Source organism: Mercenaria mercenaria, chromosome 15, assembly GCF_021730395.1.
Source record: "Mercenaria mercenaria strain notata chromosome 15, MADL_Memer_1, whole genome shotgun sequence".
Lineage (NCBI taxonomy): Eukaryota > Metazoa > Mollusca > Bivalvia > Venerida > Veneridae > Mercenaria > Mercenaria mercenaria.
Window position 1 is genome coordinate 29188315 of NC_069375.1, and position 22488 is coordinate 29210802.

General features: G+C 34.5%; 1 protein-coding gene across 1 annotated transcript in view; it reads left to right on the forward strand.

The window, feature by feature from the left end:
- Nucleotides 1-6208, forward strand: part of LOC123549836 (prefoldin subunit 6-like) — a 45897-nt gene extending 39689 nt beyond the window's left edge. The window contains exon 4 of the mRNA XM_045338277.2: nt 4654-6208. Coding sequence (XP_045194212.1) covers nt 4654-4774 — 121 coding nt within the window. The 3' untranslated portion in view covers nt 4775-6208. The remainder of the gene's footprint in view (nt 1-4653) is intronic.
- The last annotated feature ends 16280 nt before the right edge of the window (nt 6209-22488 follow it).

Consider the following 22488-nt stretch of genomic DNA (forward strand, 5'->3'; position numbering starts at 1 on the left):
TATAGAAATAATGCAAATACGCATGTCTAATAATTTCTAAGCTATAAAAACGTATATAAAATTACAGAAACGCACACAATGCTTTTTTAAAAACAAAATCTGAATCGTCTGGATGCGTTAGGTAACATAGCCGTTCAGCCTTAATTCTCCCACATTGAACGTAAACACGCATCGTATGATTTCTATAAACTTTGCGTGGGTTGAATTTTGCAGTCAGTAAACGGATGAATTATCGGAAGAAGAAGCTCTTACTGGTTTGTTTAGTTACTACTGATATTAAAAATGATTTTATTTCTTATTTTTCGAGAAATAAACAAATCGGCGAAACATTAAATTGTATTTTCTTGTAGTTTTTGAAATCGAAAGTAGATCGTCTATGTTTGGCTGCTTTCACGAAACGAAACAACTTTTTTGTGAAAAGATTTAAATAAGAGGTAATTTAACCGTAAACTTCAATGTCAGATACTGCATATTGCTGCTAAATGTCTTCGTATCATCACAATTTGTAAAATATATTGTTCAAACTGGAGAAAAGTGTAATCGTATCCGGATATAATATTTTGGGTAAATATCGAGCTGTGTTATGAAATTTTAAGAAAAAAACTAAAAACAAACTGAAACTGGTAGACTATACTGTCAGTACATCAATCATTAGCCGACTCAGGCCATTCAGGCCTTTGATTTTGAAATTGGGGCACTAGGCCCCATTTAGGGGCCACAAGAACTAAAAATAGAAATGCCTTTAAAAGACTTCTTTTTATGAAACGCTTAGTGTCTTCATCAAACTTGGTCTGTAGCATCATTATAAGGTCCTCTCCCAAGTTTGTTCAAATGTGGGCACTTGGCCCTTTTTAGGGGCCACTAGAACTAAAAATAGAAATGCCTTCAAAAAAATTCCTTCTCATGAACCGCTTGATGGATCTTCATCAAACTTGATTTATAGCGTTATAATAAAGCCCTATCCCAAAATTTTTCAGTTGGGGACACTTGGCCCCTTTTAGGGGCTGCTAGAGCTAAAACTAGAAATACCTTTAAACAACTTTTTCTAATGAATGGCTAGATGGATTTTCATCAGACTTGGTATGTAGGATCATTATAAGGTCCTCTCTCAAATTTGTTCAGTTTGGGATGCTTGGCCCCTTTAAGGGTCAGATGGTTAATGTCCTCTTCAGGGTAGCGACTATACACCTTTTTAACAGAAAATTTGTGAAAGAATTGCATGTAGACACATTTCTCAGAAACTACTGTGGCTGAAAGCTTTAAAACTCAATTTACATATTATAGCAGATTTGTAGGGCACCCACAAGTCTTTGGCTTGGTCTTATAGACCAGTTTTCATAACTAAGGCTTACATTTTGTGATAGTTTTCAGCATCATGAAGTGACCATTCTGAACCAGGTTTCATAAAATTTCTGACTGTTTACAAAATCATGTCCCTTTTTCAACTTTTAAAGCTTCTGTGTGCTAAGTACTAATGTAGTGGATAAAAACCAAATATACAGTTCATTTACATGACTGTATTCCAATGTTTCAGTTACATGCCTAAATCTTCAGAGAATAATAATAATAAACAAGGAAATAAAGTTGTGGTATGTTAATTGTTATGTTAAATTGCGTGAAATAGGATGCAGCATTATAGCAATAACCCTATTACCCATTCCCATTGAAATTTTGTGTGCTTTTTATAAAGATGTTAATGAATTAACATGTTTGCTTTTTAAGCTGGACTATTCGAAGAATGGGTAGAGCTAATTGCACTAGCCCGTTGGTCCGTTTTGGTGTCCTGATTTGGTTAAGTTTTTGTACTCAGTAACTACTTATGGGAATGGATTGAACGGCCACACATTATTTACTGTGATGAACTGACTTGTATGCACATGTTCCATAAGTCTATTTTGCTTTTTACCAAATGTTGCCCCCTTTTCTACTTAGAATTTTTTGTTAATTTTTTAGCTCACCTGAGCCAAAGGCTCATGGTGAGCTATTAGGATCGATGAATGTCCGTCATCCTTCCGTCCACATTTAGTTTGTTTACAGTCTAGCATCCACAATTTTGAAGCAATCTTAATCAAACTTGGTCACAATGTTTTTGGTCACAAGACCTCGGATGAGTTCGATTATGGGCTAGATCGGATCAGTATGTCCAGAGTTATGTGCCATTGATTGACAAAATTTGCGATATTTCACCTTGTTTACACTCTAGCATCTTCATTTCTTTACCTATCCTAATCATATTTACATAGAATGTGTATGACCTCAAGATCTTGGATGAGATCGATTACGAGCCCTTGATTTACAAAAATAACTATATTTTACGTTGTTTACACTCTAGCACCTTCATTTCTTCACCAATCCAAAACATATTTACTTAGTATATGTATTGCCATAAGATCTTGGATGAGTTCAATTTTGAACAAAATCAGACAAGTAGGACCAGAGTTATGGGCCCTTGATTTTGCAAAAATCCCTATATTTTACCTTGTTTACACTATAACACCTTCATTCCTTCAGCAATCCAAATCATATTTATACAGAATGTGTATGAGCATAAGATCTCAGATGAGTTCGATTATGAGTGAAATCTGACCATTAGGACTAGAGTTACTCGCCCTTGATTTTACAGAAATTGCTATATTTTCCCTTGTTTACACTCAAGCAACTTCATTTCTTCACCAATCCAAATAATATTTACACAGAATGTGTATGATTAAAAGATCTTGGATGAGTTTCAAGAGCTAAATCAGTTTAGTAGGACCAGAGTTATGTGCCCTTGATTTACAAAAATTGCTATATTTCACATTGTTTTGCATTTTTCTTTCTTCACCAGTCCTAATCATGTGTATGTGATTGATTTGAAAGTTCAAGTATATGTCTTCAGGTGGTCTCAGATTATCAGGGTAGATAACTCTGGACTGATTTTATTTCAAATTACCTCCCTTCTTCTTTAATTAAAATGAACATATTTTGGTAACTACTTGCATGATTGGTTCCAAATTTCATTTATGTAATCAAATGGACCCAGACAATCAGGGTAGACAACTCCGGAGTGAATTTTTGACAAATAACCTCCCTTTATTTTAAATTGAATGGATCAAAGGAAAATCTTGATAACACTCTAGAGACCAAAATTTAACCTTTAGCCTGCTGGCGGCAAGTGATTCTGTCTTTGCGACCAGTGCAGAGCAAGATCAGCCTGCAGGTCTGTGCACGCTGATCATGGTCTGCACTGTTCGCTATTCAGTTAGTAACTTTTTAGTGAAAACCCCTTGGAATAATAAATGGTATTGCCCAAATTGAGAGATGGGCCAGTCCATTTTAGAAATTTAGCAGGCTAAAGGTTAAGTTTGAAAGTCATGGGAATTGGTCAGAATGTTTGTCTTGATGAAATCTAGGTCAAGGTTGAATATGGATCATCTCGGGTCAAAAACTAGGTCATCCGGTCAAACCAAAGAAAAACTGTGTATGTGCAATAGGGGCTGCATCTTTTACTTGATATTCGTGAAATTTGATCAGAATGATTTTCATGATGAAATGTAAGTCAAGTTTGAATCTGGGTCATCTGGGTCAAAAACTAGGTCACCTGGTTTAATCAAAGAAAAACCTTGTGTATGCAATAGGGGCTGCATTTTTCATTTGATGTGCATGAAACTTGGTCAGAATGTTTGTTATCATGAAGTCTTGGATGGTTTCCAACTTGGGTCACGTGTGGTCAAAAACTAGGTCACTAGGTCAAATCAAAGGAAAAGCTTGTTTACACTCGAGAGGCCACTTTTTTGCTCCAATCTTCCCGAAACTTTGTCAGAATGTTTGTTTTCATCAAATCTTGGACGAGTTCTAATCTGGGTCATGTGGGGTCAAAAACTAGGTCACTAGGTCAAATCAAAGAAAATGCTTGTTTACACTCAAGAGGCCACATTTTTGGTCCAATCTTAACGAAAATTGGTCAGAATATTTGTCTCCATGAAATCACTAGGTCAAACATGTTTACACTGTTATGGTGTGTTACTCAGGTGAGCGACCTAGGGCCATATTGGCCCTCTTGTTTCACAAAACTGGGTCACAATTTCTATTGGCATAATATCTTTGATAATGAGCCAGATTGTCTTCGAGGCTCTGGAGTTATGGCCTTTGAATTACTGAAAATTGCAAAAATTGACTGTCTGTTCTCAAAATTTTTCAGTTCTTATCCAATGTTTACCAAACATGGTCACAATGTTTATGGGCATAATATTTCAGCCAAGTTCAATAACCAGCTTTACTGTTCCAGAGGCTGTTGAATTACAGCCCTTGAATTACTAAAAATTGAGAACATTAATAGTGATGCTCTCAAACGTGAGTAGTTCTTATCCAGTTGTCACCATTCTTGGTCACAATGGTAATTGGTATAATATTTGCACACACAATTGATAATCAGCCGGATACTGCCAGCCGCTCTTGAGTTATGGCCCAGGAATTACTTGAAATTGCTAAACTTGACAGTGTTCACTTAAAAACCTATGCAGTTCTTATCACAAAACTTAAAGTTAGAATATTTATGGGCATATTATCTTGGCTAAGTTTCGATAGCCAGCTGGATAGTCTTTGTTTCTGTGTCTAGCATATATTGTGACAGTTTGCCACTCTTGTTATTTTTTTTTCTCTATTAAATTACAGAAAACGCCATGAGGATATGATCAAAGATTTGGACAAGAAACAAGAATCACAGAAGGAAGTTTTACAGAAGTTACAGTCTCAGTTTCAACAATATCAACAAAAAGCAGCCTTGAAAACATAGCACTGACTTACATTTGAATATTTAGTGACTTGCTTTTCAAACTGATATGCATTTCTTATTGCATACTTAAACTAATGACTTTTGAAATTCTCTGATCTGTCTACGTGTGTGCATGATATTGGAGCAGGAAGGTTTTTCATTTTGAAATACTTACTCAACAGACAGTTCCAGGAAATGTGTGTTCTAAAATAATTTTAATATATCAAGGAGTTGAGACCATCTTGTAATTTAACTGTATTGAATAGAGAGGTTTTCTTTGTACTATGGGAACATTTTTAAGTATAAACTTTAATAAGCAAGCTGGAGGGGGCAGCAGCTTGAGATCCTATATGGTTGTACTTACAAAATGTATTCATTTAAACGTTTACCCTGCTAAATTTCTAAAATGGACTGGTCCATCGTTCAATTTGGGTAGTACCACTTATTATTCAAAGGGGTGTTCATGTTCACTGAAAGTTTACTGACTGAATAGCGAACAGTGCAGACCACAATCAGCTGATCTTGATCTGCACTGGTCCCAAAGGCAAAATCGCTTGCCATCAGCAGGCTAAAGGTTAAGTTAGTTGTCTGGCCAAAACAATGACATTTCACAGGGCGCTAGGTAATTTTTTGAGTCAATGAGTGTCTTACTACAAAATGGTAAGTTTGCTGTTTAATCCTAAATTATCTCATTTTCATGAAAAGGGGAGAAAGGTTTATGACATACATACCTTTAAGCAAAATTGCTGCTTTTCTACTTATTATGCAACATATTTGTGACAAAGTTGAATAACGCAGTGTTGCTGTCTCCTAACATCTTATTTCTAAAATTAATTGAAAAGCAAGTGGAACCTTTAATGTACATATTTCTGAAGAAGGAAGTGTTAATGCTACATAAATTTTGTTCTTAAGCAAAATTCAGCAAATGATGAAAGAATCTGACAGGTTGTTCTCTTTATCTACAAAATGAAGCTCCTTTTTTCACGGTCATATTATTGTTAAAGTATGAATATTATTTCTTTGGAAGTGAGGAGTGCATTACCCAAAAGCTTAATGGATATGGAGCACTAGTGTAAAAGCTGGGCACCTCCAGGTTTACCTGAAATATTTTGAAATGTAGAAAATGATTTCATTAGTAAGTAATTGCAATATGAAGAGATTCTATATGTTTCAGAAAATTTTGATCTATAAGAACAATCTTCCTATCAATCTGATATTTAATATAATTATATAGAAAAGTCACACTTTTTGAAATTTGTTATACAAAAGAAGGAACATAGCTGTACTTTTATTTAAAAACAATACTAGTTTTCAATTTTTGATATCTAATAATCAGTTGCTATCAGATTTGAACAGAAAATGAAATGGGGATATGTCCCTTACCTTGTCACCAGAATAGATTCAGATCAATTGAACCATGATACTTCATGTCAATAAATGTTTTAGCTGCTACAATTTATGTTTGTTTGCCACTGACCCTTCAAGCAAAACTTATTTAGATTTGAAGTACATGACCCTCTGAAGGATTCTTAGGTGAGCTAATAGTATGATGGTCTGGCGTCCATCTTCCTGCATCAATATTTTTACTTGAACATCTTCTTCAAATCTACTTGTCAGAATATCCTGACATCGTCCTCTCGCAAGTTTGTTCAAATGGGTCCACTTGGGCCGTTTGAGCTAAAAATAGACACAAGAGGGCCATGACGGCCCTATATCGCTCACCTGAGTTTAGTTGCTTGCTTGAACAAATTTCTTTGCTAAAGCTTCAAAATTGAAAAACTAGGTGAGTAGGTCATGGTAAAAATTATTCAACATAATTACTGAAATCTGTTAAAAAATTATACAGGTGGTCCAAATCTCTTTGCTGTAGCTTCAAAAACAAGAAAGTCAGTAGGTCAGGGTTAAGAATATTAAAGGAGTACTGAAATCTGTATCAAAAGTTATACATGTGGTCCAAATTTCTATGCTGTACCTTTAAAACAAGAAAGTAGGTCAGTAGGTCACGATTAAGACTATTCAAGATGAGTATTGAAATCTGTATCGAACTTTATACAGGTGTTCCAAATCTCTTTGCTGTATCTTCAAAAACAAAGTAGGTCAGGGTTAAGAATATTAAAGAGTAGTATTGAAATCTGTATCAAAATTTATACATGTGGTCCAAATTTCTATGCTGTACCTTCAAAAACAAGAAAGTAGATCATTAAGTCATGATTAAGACTTTTCAAGGTGAGTATTGAAATCTGTATAAAAAATTATACATGTGGTCCAAATTTCTGTGCTGTAACTTCAAAAACGAAAAAGTGGGTCAGAAGGTCACGATTATGACTATTCAAGATGAGTATTGAAATCTGTATCAAACATTATACTTGTGGTCCAAATCTCTTTGTCATTGCTTCAAGAACAAGTCGATGTAAAACAAGGGACCACATGGGCGTGGCCTGTATTGACCCCAGGGTCATGATTTGAAAATCTTGGTAGAGAACCACTAGAGCATGCCACATACCAAATATCCAAGCTCTGAGCCTTATGGTTTCAGAAAAGAAATTTTTAAAGTTTTTTTTCCCTATATAAGCCAATGTAAAAACTGTTGACCCCGGGGCACAGTCAGTTTGATCACTAGACAATACTAAATACCAAAAATCTAAGGTCTGGGCCTTACGGTTCTTGACGAGAAGATTTTTCTTATAAGTCGATGTAAAACAAGGGACCCCCCGGGCGTGGCATATTATATGGGTCAGGATTTGAAGAACCTTGGTAGGGAACCTCTAGAGCATCCCACATACCTAAGCTCTGGGCCTTCTGGTTTAAGACCAGAATCTTTTTAAAGGTTTTTATTCCTGTACAAGTCTTTTAAACCATGTGCCCCCGGGGCGGGGTCATTTTTAACCCCAGGGAAAGGACTACTACAGGATGCTACATACCAAATATCAAAGCCCTAGGCCATGTGGTTTTGTACAAGAAGATTTTCAAAGTTTTCCCTATATAAGTCTATATAAATCATGTGACCCCCAGGGCGGGGCCATATTTGACCCTAGGGGCATAATTTGTAAAATCTTGGTAGAGGACCACTAGATGATGCTTCATGCAAAATATCAAAGCCCTAGGCCCTGTGGTTTTGGACAAGGAGAGTTTTAAAAGTTTCCACTATATACATGTAGTGAAACTGGCGACCATGTTTTTAACTAATTGTAATAATTTGAACAGTCCTGGCAGATGGTTACACAAGGACCATTTGAATGTGTGAAATTATTTCAAAATCGGGCCAGCAGTTTCATACAAGAAGATTTTTAAAGTTTCCACTATATACATTAGGGAAAAGTGACCACGCCCCCTGGCGGCCATGTTTTTTGACGAATCGGAAATAATTTGAACAAACTTTGTAGAGGATCACACAAGGACCATTTGTGTAAAATTATTTCAAAATCGGACCAGCGGTTTAAGAAGCTAAAATTAGAAAAAATCTTGAAATTACTTCTCATGAACCACTTGTTGGATCATCAAACCTGGCATGTAGCATTATTATAAGGCCTTCTCCCAAGTTCGTTCAAATTGGGACACCTGGTCCCTTTCAGGGGCCGCTAGAGCTTAAAATAGAAACACCTTTAAATGACCTCATGAACCGTTTGACGGATCTTCATCAAACTTGGTCTGTAGAATTATTATAAGGTCCTCTCCTAAATTTGTTTAAATAAGAGCGAATTGCCCTTTTAAATGACACTAGAGCTAATAATAGAATTACATCAAATTTGATCTGGCACATCCTGACATGGTCCTCTCAAGTTTGTTCAAATGGTTCCGCTTGGCCCCTTTTAGGGGTCGCTAGAGGCAAAAATTAAAACAAAAAAACTTTAAACGACATCTTCTCATGAGCAGCTTGACGGATCTTCATTAAACTTGGCTTGTGTCCTCTCCCAATTTGTTCAAATGGGGGCACTTGATCCATGTAAGGGGTGTTTGAGCTGAAAAAACAAACATTTAAACGCCTCTTCCTCGTGAACCGCTGGATCCCAGATAACAGACATGCGTTGGCCCAACGTTGGGCCAACGACAGACTCTTCGTTGGCCCAACGGAGATTTCCAACGTTGGCCCAACGCCATTTTGCTAATTGGCGCAACGTTGGCCCAACGGTTGGTACACCGTTGGCCCAACGACTGGTATCCTACATTCATCGTTGGCCCTCCATTGGGCCAACAACTTATATCCTACACTCATCGTTGGCCCTCCATTGGGCCAACAGCATTTTTCGTCTATCATTTACTATCATGGTTGGTCCAACGTTGGGCCAACTCTGTTTCTTTGTTGGCCAAAGATGGATGCCAACGCTATCCCAACGATTAAGAAATTGAAAAAAAGACTAAAACTGCATTATTTAATACGTTTTATTTTCAAATTAGTTGCGATTTTGTTAACAAAAAGAAATAATCATTTATTTAAAGTTAGTTTGCAATTATCTGAAAAATATAACAAATATTTATCATCAACATGTAATTGTCCGTCTTTTATAAATCAAATATTGTTCTATTCAGTCACTGATTAAATCCTACTAAAGTGATTACTGTCTGTATATTAACTCATTAATGTCCAAATTTTTGTTTGTTCTCTTTCTACAAGTTGCTGCTTTTATTTTTTCTGTGGCACCACTAGAGCTAGGCACTCCATTATTACTACTCTGAACAGCACCCTGTCAAAAACAAAATTTTAATGTTGATTAAACCATCTACGTCAAATTGATAACATTAACTAAAAAAATGACATAACCTCTGGGACATAACTTGCGTAAATGTATGAAATTAATTTTGTCTGTATTTAACGAGAAAAATATGTAACGATTAACGAGAACGAGTATGGTATTTATTACAGATTTAAACTCAACACAAGTCCATCCGCCAGCTTTGATTTAAGTATCTTAAACAATATTTAAAGTCATATGGATAAACATGCTACAGGATACTAAAAATAAAATTTCTGTAAGATTCCACATCTTTTCAAAAAATATTTTAAAAACTTCTACTACGTTAATAGCTGGTGACCGGGGTTTTGTTAAATCTGAGGACCATCCAATGTATATAGTTCCTTTAACTTCACTGTCATAAAGCTAGAATGTGGATAAGAGAGTAAAATTAACCACATTTTTCTGGGATTTTTACATTAACTCGGGATTTAACGAGAGTTCATGTTCGGGAATATTCAACAGATTTATTGTAAATTTTCGATTTATACAAATAGATATTTGTTATTATAGAGTTAGTTTTTTTCAATAAAACTTTGTTCACAAATTTTTCAAGTAGTACATTTGAAATATTTCAAAATCGAGTTTTAGCATATAGAAAATCTTTAAAGTTTATTAGCCAATTTATGATATCGAAACTGTGTGCATAAAAGTGTTTAATTATTAATTACTATTGCATTTCACCTACACAAACCTGTTATACCTGTGGTGGCTTGTGATTTAAAACAGTGACTTGTAAATTATATATAAGTTATTAAATTATTACTCTAATGGCCAACTTGGGCCACGTTTTATTGAATAAGTCTTACCATGAAAATCAATATCGGGCAATGCCGAGATATCTGTGATCTGAAATTTCAAGTTGGTTAACGTTGGCCAAAAGATTAATTTACAATACTTTATCTTTGTTGGGCCAACTAGTGCCCAACAAACGATTATCCTTTGGGTTTTCGTGTAGGCCAATGTCTTCATGTTGATAGGGATGGATCTTCATCCGACTTGGTCTATAACATCATTGTAAGGTCCTCTAAATTTAATTCAAATGGCGTTGCTTGGGCCCTTTCAGGGGCCACAGTAGCTAAAATAGAAATACATTTAAACAGCTCATGAACCTCTTAATGAATCTTCATCAAACTTCCTATGTATTGTCATTTTAAGGCCCTCCCCCCAAACGTATTAAACATACAGGCAAAGTATGAGGCATGAAATAATGTTTTATTGTAAGGAATCGTGTGTAACTGGATCAAGCAGACAAGGGGATTGAAGGGCGTAGGAATTAACAAGTGATTGAAATTCTGGATTATTTTTGTAGAGAAAATCATTTTGAAAGTAAATATATGTTATACACAGATTTTATTGACTGCAGGATAAATAGAATATTAGGTTACTGTCTTTCTTAACTTAAGTTTATCCACCTCGTCTCCGAAAGATTTATCCCCCTCGGCAAGCCTCGGGTGGATAAACCTTTCTCCAACTCGGTGGATAAACTTAAGTTAAGAAAGACAGTAACCTATTTTGTCCCACCAATCTGGTTAACATCATTTTTAAAGTTATGATATGCGTTATGATGCCCTAAAATATGTTTTTATATAGTGCAGGTCCATATCTCTAGGCACTTTTTTCATTTTTTCCAAACAAAATTTTTTGAAGTTGATATGTTCATTTTTGTATTTTTATCCATAGACCGTAATGCTAAATGACGTCGCGTGGCTTCTTGTATATAAACAATATGGCGGCGCCCTGTAATACTTTTTTAGGGGACAACTCAAAATTATCGACGTTTAAATGTATTAGGCTCACACTGTTCACACTGTATTGCTAAAAAGTATCATTGTTGTTTTATGAATTCAAATAAATGTTATTAATAAAAGATAATACGGGGAACAAATGGCATGTTCAACTTTCAGTGTTACAGAGTAATTTAAACATATTTTTGATGTTTGAGTATTAATCGTTAGTAGATCTATATGTTTCTAAGAACTTGCCTAAATTTAGGTTGATTTTAAGATTAATGTTACCCGTAAAGCAGAAAAAGGTAAAATCTCTTACCCTTTCTCTTGCCCAGCTTAATTTCCCCTCGTACGTATCTGGGTCGCCCGCATTTGCGTTATTAACAAAAAGACATATCTAAGATGATGCCGCTTTCTCATGAACAGAATACGGACAAGATTCCTGATTTCCGCGGATAAACCAATTGATATAGCGGAAAAAAACTCTGGTATTTATTCCCGAATAATAAATAGCGGATATCAGTTACCTGATATTTTTATCATGAACTTTGTCTTGATAATTTTGTCATTAATCTTTTTCTTTATAAAAATCCAAAATTAATACTGAATACACAAATAGCCGGCCGGCGTCAAAAATCTCGTTTCATAACTTTTAGGATATACGAAGAAACCCTTTTTTCATGACAACACGTGTTAAGTAAAAATAGCATTATCAGTTAGGCCTATACTTCAATTAGCGTGACATAATCGTAATAAGTTGAAATGTACGTGAAAAAAACTGATATCGTAACGTTTGTTTTGAGTTAAAATTTAAAAATTGTCCATTACGTGATTTTTGCAGAATTTTCAGTAGCTATTTTTAGTAACTACGATCAATTGGTTTATTTTCGGGATGTAATTTGGATGTAATCTATAGATCTTCAATGCCTGAAAAGCAGTGGCTAAGTAGCCGGCTCTAGATATATACATTTTGTATATGAATATGTAAGTCAAGGTAGCCGACTTTGATAAACTGTATTATAAAGGATCATTATATTAGTTAAATAAATTACATTTCTTGTGATTAATTATTTAGCCTAATGGTCTGTTTGTAATTTACCTGTTTATTTCGCCGTATTTACCCGCTCATATCATATCGGCCGATATTTTGTTTAGTTATCATCAAATGATTAGAGTGTCGTTATCGTCATCGGCATGTTTATAGCTTCCTAAAATAAAGTTTTAATAATTTAATATTCTCTATGTATATGGCACTGTCCAACCTTTGTTTAAATTGGGGCTGCTAGGGCAAAAAAAAATAGAAATACTTTTAAAAGACTTCTCAGGTTCCACTGGATGGAACTTCATCTGAGTTGGTCTGTAGCATAATTATAAGGTCCCCTCCCAAGTTTGTTCAAAATGTGTTTGGCCCTTTTAGAGGCCGCTAGAGTAAAATTGAAAAATTACTTCTTATAAACTGCCGGTTTGATCTTCATCAGACTTGGTCTGTGACTGTAGGAGCGTTTTAAGGTACTCTTACGATTTAAGAACGTAACAGAAATAAAAGAGGATAGAATTTTATGATGAAAAACCCGGCTCGCACGGGTGGAAGTCCAATGCTCTAACCACTGAGCCAGAGAGTCGACTCCCTGACGCATTTGTCAGAGATTGGTTCTAACTTACAAGCTATGCATAAGCGACCGTAACAGTATTTTTTCCAAGTTTGTTCAAATAGGTGCTTTTGACCCCTTTTAGGGGCTGCTACAGCTAAAGATAAAAAACCCTTAAACAACTTCTTCTCATGAACTGCTCGATGGATCTTCATCAAACATAGTCTTAAGCATCATTATGATGGTTCTGCTTGGTCCCCTTTTAGGGGACATCAGAACGCAAATTAGAAAGAAAAGTTAAACAACTTCGTATCATGAAGTTTGTTCCTGCATTAGGGGGCGTCACAACAAAATATAGAAACAAGAAAATATCGATAAAACCGATGGATGCTCCCCGAAATATGATTATTGCATATTGAAAGAACAAAAGTGGAATTCACTGACTGGACACATATACCCAGCGGGCATGCGACGTCCAAACGACGTCGGTTCTAAGTTGTTATTAGGTCGCGACGTCGACAACCAAAATACAACGTCTTCCCGACGTCGAAAGTGCGACATCGGTACGACGTCAGGTTTCGACGTTGTATCGACGTTGAATTTTGGTCGAAATTGTAATTGTTGCAAGTGGACCTGGTTAACGTTTTACAATAAAATTTAGTCATTTTCTTAATTAATAAATTAATCGGAAATGGATAAAAGATGCATCGCAATTTCTCCAGGAACTGCATTCACTAGTTAACCTCCCTTGATAGTATGAGTCACCGCTAGGAAACGATTTTTCTAAAGTAAACATTGTACTTTTTTTCATCTTTTTTAAATTAGATATTTTTTAAACTCATTTTTATCATGAATTAAACTTAAATGAATCACAGAAACTTTAAAAATATGAAAAAAAAACTTTTTTTACTTAACGCGCCAAAAACCCACGTGCTATATTCATTTCCGGTTGTAAACAACGAGAAACGAGTCAACAATTATACTCTCTAAATCCAACAAAGTTATCACTAGAGAAATTGGAATCAAAGGAAGTTTCACATAAAAGTCCTGATTTAGAAAACTTCGATATCGACGCTTAATTATAGCTTCTAGAAGAAAACCATTATGAACAAGAAATATCTTTAAAAATGATGGTCGGCGAATTGTAATAAGGAAAGAAGTTTATGAATTTTTCATCTAACATTCATCTTTCATCTAACATTTTTCAAATTGCAAAACTAAACACCGCACTTTAACAATTTAAATGGTTCTCTTTTAATGTTTCGCAAAGGTTTCGTAGGGTTGCAATTTTGTTTCGTTTATCCTTAGACGAATACTTACAGCAGTAGTTTGATGAAGATTCATGAAGCGGTTCATGAGAAGAGGTCATTAAACGTGTTTATATTTTTAGCTAAATTGGTCCCTATCCCCATTTGTAACAAAATAGCAGGAGACCTTACGATATTGTTACACATCGAGTTTGATAAAAAATCCATTACATTTTAGTTGTTAATGCGAAGAAAGGCATATCTACTTTTAGCTATAGTGGTCCCTAATAGGGCCCAAGTTCCTATATAAATAAATTTGGAAGAGGACCTTATAATGATGCTCCAGACTAAGTATGACAAAGATCCACCAAGCTGTTCATGAGACGCTGTATAAAGGCATTTCTAGTTTTAGCTCTAGCAGCCCCTAAAAGGGGTTAAATGTCCCAGCTGAACAAAGTTGGCTGCGGGCCTAATAAAGATGCTACAAATCAAGTTTGATTAGAATACATGAGAAAAAATCAATTAAAGGATTTTTTTATTGATGATTTTTATTTATTTCTAAAATAGGCCAACTGATCCCGCTTTAACAAATGCATATTCGCTATTCATGAATCTTTGGACAATGACGTCACACCTATAAAAAAGTGAAGGTCAAGCAAAACATACAATTGTAATTATTTCAATATTTCTGTTTCATAAGCAAAGTTTGACCGTAGTCATATCACATAGATAAACTGTATGCAGCGTACCTTCATTTCAGTGTAATGAGATTCAGTCATTATATAGCATATATATAATAAAACAGATTTCAACTGAGTTCAATATTTGCATACCATACTAAAGAAAAATATTCATATATAATAAATCAGTTAAATAATTTATAACAAATATATCAAAGCAAACAAGTACTCATTTTAATATGCAATCTGAATATGTCACAAAAGCAAGAAACCTTTTCATATACAGACGACAATTGTAACAAGGAAAATATTTTTAAAAGCACTTCTCTACATAAAAGACTCTTATCACACCCTTATTCATGTGATACGCAGACCGTATTCAGCTCTTTCTTTAATTTGATATATGTTGGTATTTGAACAGGTTTTTATCATATTTATTAAACTTACTTATCATTTTGAGATATATCAATATTCTTGCTAAATATACTGAGCCAAAGTTAGCTTTAAAACTGTGAACAGCGTCGTTTAGGATAAACGCTTTGTCTACATTTCACTCAGCGTAGCACTATCAACAGAGTGAAAGAAATTGACACTCTCGTCCAATCAGGCAGAGTGTTGCATAAATCTTCCATTTTGATAAATTATCTATAATGCGTTATCAAGAAGTTTGATTTGCAAACTGAAGTCACGTGGCATAGGTAACGAAAACGAATTTAGACGGCGTCGCCGAAAAATAGGTTGTTTACACGTTGGAAACCCGACGTTGAATCGACGTCGGGTGTCGACGTTGTTTCGACGTCGGGGTTTCGACGTCTTAAAAACTTACATTTTCAACCAAAACACAACGTCGAATCGACGTCCGTATCCGACGTCGTATCAACGTCGTTACGACGTCGAATGCCCACTGGGTATGATTTACTAATGTTTAATTATCAACGAGCAATATCTCATTGAGAATCATCCCGCCGGAACATGAAGAAAATGTGTGCACCTCCTCTTGAGAGTGAAGCATCCTTAGAATTTTCGCTGAAATCCAACTAATGGTTGCTACTAGGATGGTGCTATAGTTTACTTATGTTGAATTATCAAAGGGCAATAACTCATTGAAAATCATCCGACCGGAACATGAAGATAATACGTGCATCTCCACTTGGGAGTGAACGCTTCCTGATTAAATTTCGATGAATTCCAGCCAGTGGTTGCTGAGAATACTCCGGACAAGAAATGGTATTATAGGATACTTATGTTGAATACTGAAAGGGCAATAACAGGGCAGTGAAAATTCATCCGACCAGAACAGGAAGACAATATGCGCATCTGGCACAAGACCACAGTTATTTGCCCTTGGTTGACCACAATACGGAAGTGGTTACGCGGAAAATAGTTCCTCTGTTGATGGTGAATATTGGTGAATTTTGAGTGAAAGACCTGCAATAAATGGCATGATTTAATAGAGGAGATATGAAAATGTCAGAATATGCATAACATGGACTTTTTGATAGGGCCTGTTTTGCCTGTTTGCGGCCATCTAGAGAGTTTCTTCATACGCATGTGATTTGGTTTCAAAATGGTGGAAAAAGAGCCGGTCAACCCAATGTTTACTGTGGCTGGAATTTTTTCTCTTAGATAGTTCTGTTGAGTTCAGGTATTTTTTATAGGGGTTGGAATGCATGCAAAATTGCTATGTGTCCAGTGCCTAATCGACTATATAGATAAAAAATAACTGTGGTCTTAGGCCTGATATAGTGGAAAATGTCAGAAAGTAAATTGTCAATATTTTGTTATTTTTCAATCTACATGGCTGAAATTTTGACAGTGAATGGCTGGTAGGCATAGAACTGTACTAATTTTCAATAAAGTGAAAAATCATCCGACCGGAACACGAAGACAGTATGCGCATCTCCTTATGATTGTGAAGCTTCCTATGAAGTTTCGCTAAATTCCAACCAGTGGTTGCTGAGATATATTCCGGACAAGAATTGAGGGACGGACGGGCGAAGTGTCACTTCGGGGATAATATAAGCCTTCAAATAACTTTTCAGTTTAATGAACTGCTTAAAGAATTAGCACCAAACTTGGTTAGAAGCAAGGTCAGATGACGAGGTCTTCATCAGGTGGGCGACTTCTAAAGGCCCATTTGGGCCTTTTGTTATATTGAAAGAAGGAAAATACAGATATTTAACACGTTTCAGCTTTTTTTTCAGGTTACTTTTATATGCTGCAGTTGCGAAGTTGATGTTTTTAACTTTCTAATTTAAGCTCACATGTTTCCTGATTATGCAATTTGTCTGATTTTTAAGCAAATACAGATAATAATTAGTTTTTCGGAGGTTTCTGTGCCTTCTTGATTACGACCTAACTGGAATATAGTACTGCACCATATCAAACACAACTATAACAGGGTAACCTGTCATATCTAAATTGTAAGTAACCAAAGCAACAGAAATGTTTAAATATTTTATATCCTATCTGTCATAAACAGTGTCAATATAATATATCTTTCCTCCTTCATATAGCTTAAAACATTGTATTTCTAAAGAAAATATTTTTGTATTATTTACCTACGAAAGCTTAAAACACTTACAGCAGAACTCCTTATCTGACTTCTTTGGAAGAAGTAATGCGCGTGCAGTTATTATTCTCATGGACCATTCGAAATACAGTAAAAAGCTTAATATCCCAGTGTCAAAGCCTTTGAATTTTAAAGATATAATTAATTACGCTGCAAAATTTCAACAAATTTCTTTAAGCTACTAATATACTTACACATTTCTTTCAGAATATATTAGGGGCATCTTCTTTCAGAATATATTTAGGGGCCTCCGTGGCCGAGTGGTAAAGGTCGCTGACTTAGAATCACTTGCCCCTCATCGATGTGGGTTCGAGGTTCGAGCCTCTCTCGAGGCGTTGAATTCCTCATGTGAGGAAGCCATCCAGCTGGCTTGCGGAAGGTAAGTGGTCCTACCCCGGTTCCCGCCCGTGATGAAATAATGCTCGGTGGTGCACCTGGAGCCTTCCTCCACCATCAAAGCTGGAAAGTCGCCATATGGCCTATAATTGTGTCTGTGCGACGTTAAACCCAACAGAAACAAAACAAATTCAGAATATATTTAATGTAACCCCAAGCTACAATTGTTTATCACTTGATATTATGACAGTCTTTGTTCTTAAATAATTTAAAGTAAGGAAGTCCCAAGGCAGCTTAATGTAATGCAATAAATATTAATTGATATTGTAAAACAACATTTCTTTAAAAGGGCATATATTGACTTAAATCATACATTCTGTATTTGATGTTTAAATGCATTTTATATTTCAAACACTGTAGACTTAATAGTGTTACGTACATAGTTACTTTATATTTTTCACTGCTATGTTTATTTTCATTTCCATGACGATTCTACAATATGCAATACAGGATTTAACATGAATTATACAATTTCCATACCTTGTGACATGACAAATTGACAGTAATATTTCTGAACTGATACTGTCTAAGGCTTGAGACGACATTTATTACAAACAACGTTGTCAGGACAAATAAACTAATTTTGACTCTTAGCCATAACTCTAAAATTGCATGAGATAATAAAAAAAATCATTAAGGGAACGTCCAATGTACAAGAACCATAACTCTACATTGCTTGCTTTTGAATTATTACCCTTTTAAAGTTTCAAGGGATTGCGTTGGACTTTCATATAGTAACAGAGGACATTAAGAGGCCGTGCGTACTTCTGAAGTGCTAAATTATCAAAATGTATCAAGTATATTTTTTTAAGATTTTGTCGAAATATACACTTTTGGCCAGTTGAATTCGAATTCCTACTACCACGCCAGAGACCTTTAGAAACATATATAATTTAGATTCGAATCTTACAAATTGAAGAAGAAACAACATTATTACAGTAATCATTCGATTACAATTTAAAAATATGATGTAAAAGCAATTTGAACATTCAGCTTAAATTCTTAGGAGACATTTCATGTATGAAATAATATGACAAACTCGCAATAATACGTTTTCCTGAGTAATCGATGATCAATTAAATGATAAAGAACAGACTACAAAACTACGGATTCCCAAGACGAACACATACAATTAATTCAGGCCTTCCCAGGTTGACCAGTAATCATTATCGATCTTAAACATTCGTTTGTTTGTTTTGTTTGGTTAAACGTCATACAGTCTCGATTATGGTCATATTGCGACTTCCAAGCTTTTGACGGTGGAGGAAAATCCCAGATGCCCCTCTCGACATTAATGCAGACACGGGCGGGCACATGGGTGGAACCACCGACTTTTCATGACATACCACCCCTAAAAATGCGGTATGATTTATAGGTAACGGGATTTCTAAAATCTCTTTTGAGAAAAAGTATGGAAAAGCGTTGAATGTTTTTCGGGGGTTTTGTTTGTTAAAATTTATAAATATATATATATTTGCTACCTGAAACAAAATGAATCTTATAACAAATAGGTTTGGGAAAATATATCATAAAAATACATAAATTAAGTGTATGTCATAAAGACAAAAAATAGAATATATAAATTAAAAAAAGCATTTAACGCTTTCCCACACTTTTTCTCAAAAGAGATTTTAGAAATTTGTTGCACGAGTTACAAATAATTTATTTTAGCCACTTGCAAAACTGTTCAAACTATTTTTCATGCCACGAAATTAATTATTTTAAAGTGCATTTTAATATTGCAAAGAAGACACTTTTACATGTGTAAATAATTCATATTTGTTTTATATGATACAAAACTTTTTTTTTTTAATGTTTGGTTATTAACCTACCAATCTAGTCGTTTGTGATACGTGTGTATGAAGGAATCTTTTACGTTTTACGCTAACCAAAGCAGTGCCTTTATGTCACTGTTTAGTTAATTGAACTCTTAACATAGCAATGAGCATTAAGGTCAGATGGTGCTGTTGAAAGCCGGCTTTGGATTGGTTGAAAAAAATGTGTAGGAAACCCGTAACATTCAATGAGACATCAGCTGATTGGCCTTGAATCATGAAAATATCTTTAAAATCTTGAAATGTAATGTTTCCTGTGCAATTTGAAGTGTTTTATAGCTGCCTGGCTATATATTTAATTCTGAAATTAGCAATTTAGTGAAGTAAGTACTAGTTGGAAATTCACCACTAAATTCCATGCACAGTTGAGGGCGGTTGTCTTTGAATGGAAATAGAAAAAATATGGATCGGGCATGCCCATATAAAAATGGTATTTTTTTTTGTGTCTGGAAGGCTATTTCACAGGGGAAATGGCACATCGTGTGTCAACGAAAGTTTTGAAGGGGTCATACAGAGTCATTTCTTACAATGTACGCCTATGGAAAAATCAATAGGAGAGTCTGACATTAACTACACAGTTTTATAGTTGTAAGTAGTACTGTAAATAATCTAAACTTCGGACAACTGGCCTACCAACTTGGGTATCTCTTCAAATTCCGGTGAGCGTCTTACATCTGTATCCTAAAGCTGTTTGCTTAAATGAATAGGCGGCTCTGATCGGGATATTATGTTATGGCGGTGTATTTATGGGACGAATTCTCGAGGTTCTTTAAGCTAATATGATTGACTAATAAAAGATGTATATAGTTTATCTGCGATATAAATGTATAAAGGAATGTGATATTTTAATATTGTTCGTGATATAAGTATCTTGTAATTCTAATGTACATTATGTATCAAGTATTGTTAATAAAGTATTTCAGTTGTACAATATTGTTATGTCTTACTCATTGATTATTCTAATAGCCAGTTATAGCGCTGATGGGCTGAGTTTCATATATTACAGCTCATGCTTTCTTCCTATAAAACTGGATAGGAGTCTAGTACTGCAGCTGTGAGCCCTTTACCGATGAACTGTGTACACGATGTTCAAATTAAATAGATGTGTACACGGCGTTCAAATTAAATAGAAATGTGGGTGTTAACGGCATGCTTTATTCTTTGGATATTAGCAAATACAGGTATGAAGTAAAATTCAAATCAATTTATCCGTATACTTAGGCAGTGATTAAATTATTTCATGATAGTTTTGAGCTCTTTTTAATTCACTACAACATTTTAACTGAATTAAATGTGTAGAGGTTTCAAAATCCTAAAGCTGTTTGCTTAAATGAATAGGCGACTCTGATCGGGATATTATGTGATACCTAAAATGGATCGTATCTTTAATTTTGATTGACCAGCCCATGTTTTATAACGCACACATTCCGTCTTTTTGACTTCCATTTTCTATATAGAATGTCAAAATTTGTCATTTATCCGGTCATTAAAGTAAAACCGTTATAGAACCATTAAAAAGCAAAAGCTTTCATACTCTTAATAAATATGTTTTTTATGGATTCATATTTAATTAAAAAAAAAAAAAAAATTGATAAACCCAGTTGATGTTCATTTTCTCCTCTTTTTAAAGAATAATGAGCGAAGTTGTTGTTGCAGTCATATGAAGGCGATAGATAGGGCACGTGATAATGTGATATTTTGATCTGAAAATGAAAATGATTTGTTCGATTTTAGTGATTATGTATTTGAATGTCTTTTTCGACTTAATGCGCCCAAGCTTCGATTTGACTATTTCATTTATATATTAATTGTACAACCTTTACAACTTAAGATATTACTCAGTTTAATATTGCATTTATTGATGCATTTTATGTATAAAAAGGAAGTGTTCGCCATTTCTTGTTACGTTCTGACGTTTTCCTTTTATTGTTTTATAAACACGACTTAAAATGATCTAGGAGTTTAAACTAAGTTATAGGATTGATCGCTCCCTCAGCCGTTACTGCAATCTAAGAACGCGTAGGGATTTTTTTTATTTAATGCGCAATGATCTTTATGTCGGACTTAAGACCTCTTTTTCCAAAAAAAACTTTTGGACCGCAAACGTATACTTTACGTTTGTATATGAAGGGGTTTAAGGGGTAAACAAAAGATGCTGATAAAAGGACAAATACGACAAGAAATGTCTCAAAGTTTTATATAATATCTTTACTTGACACCGAAATTAGTTTAAAGAATTTTATCATTATTATGATTATTATACAAATTATGAAAAAAAGAAGTATGTTTAATGCATTTACGGCTCCGATAAAACTTTCACTTTTTAATCATCTTGTTTTTTTAACGAGTGTCATTCATAATATAACGAAATCTCATCCTTTGTAAATTCAGTAGATTTATCTATATTTTTTGTGACTTTGAATAAAGTGTATTGGCCGCAGAATGCATTAAGTAATATAACTGCATTATTCGATTTTGTTTTTGAAATTTCGGAAAAATTTATTTCCACATATTATAATTAAAGTTATCGCTATCAATTTTTTTAAGTGTATATTGTCACATACTATATCTCAAACATTTCCTACAACTTCCTGTTTCAATTTGTTAAATGGAGGTATTTTTCTGAAATAAGAAATACTCCCCCTTTTTTACTCGTAAATTAATTTGATGTGTATATTTAGAATACCGCTCAGATTTCACAGTTTTCTCACAAGACTTTGTCTTAGGTTTTGACGAAATAACGACACCATTTTCATCGAGTGTCTTCATAATAACGAAATTCCATCCTTTTTAAATTCATTTCATCCATTTGTATTATTGTGACGTTTAATATAGTATATTGGCCGCAGAATTCATTGAGTAATATGATTGAATTACTCGACTTTGTGGAAATTTCAGAGAAATTCAATTCCATAAAGTTTACTTAAAGATATTGTTATTAAAATAAAATGTAAAT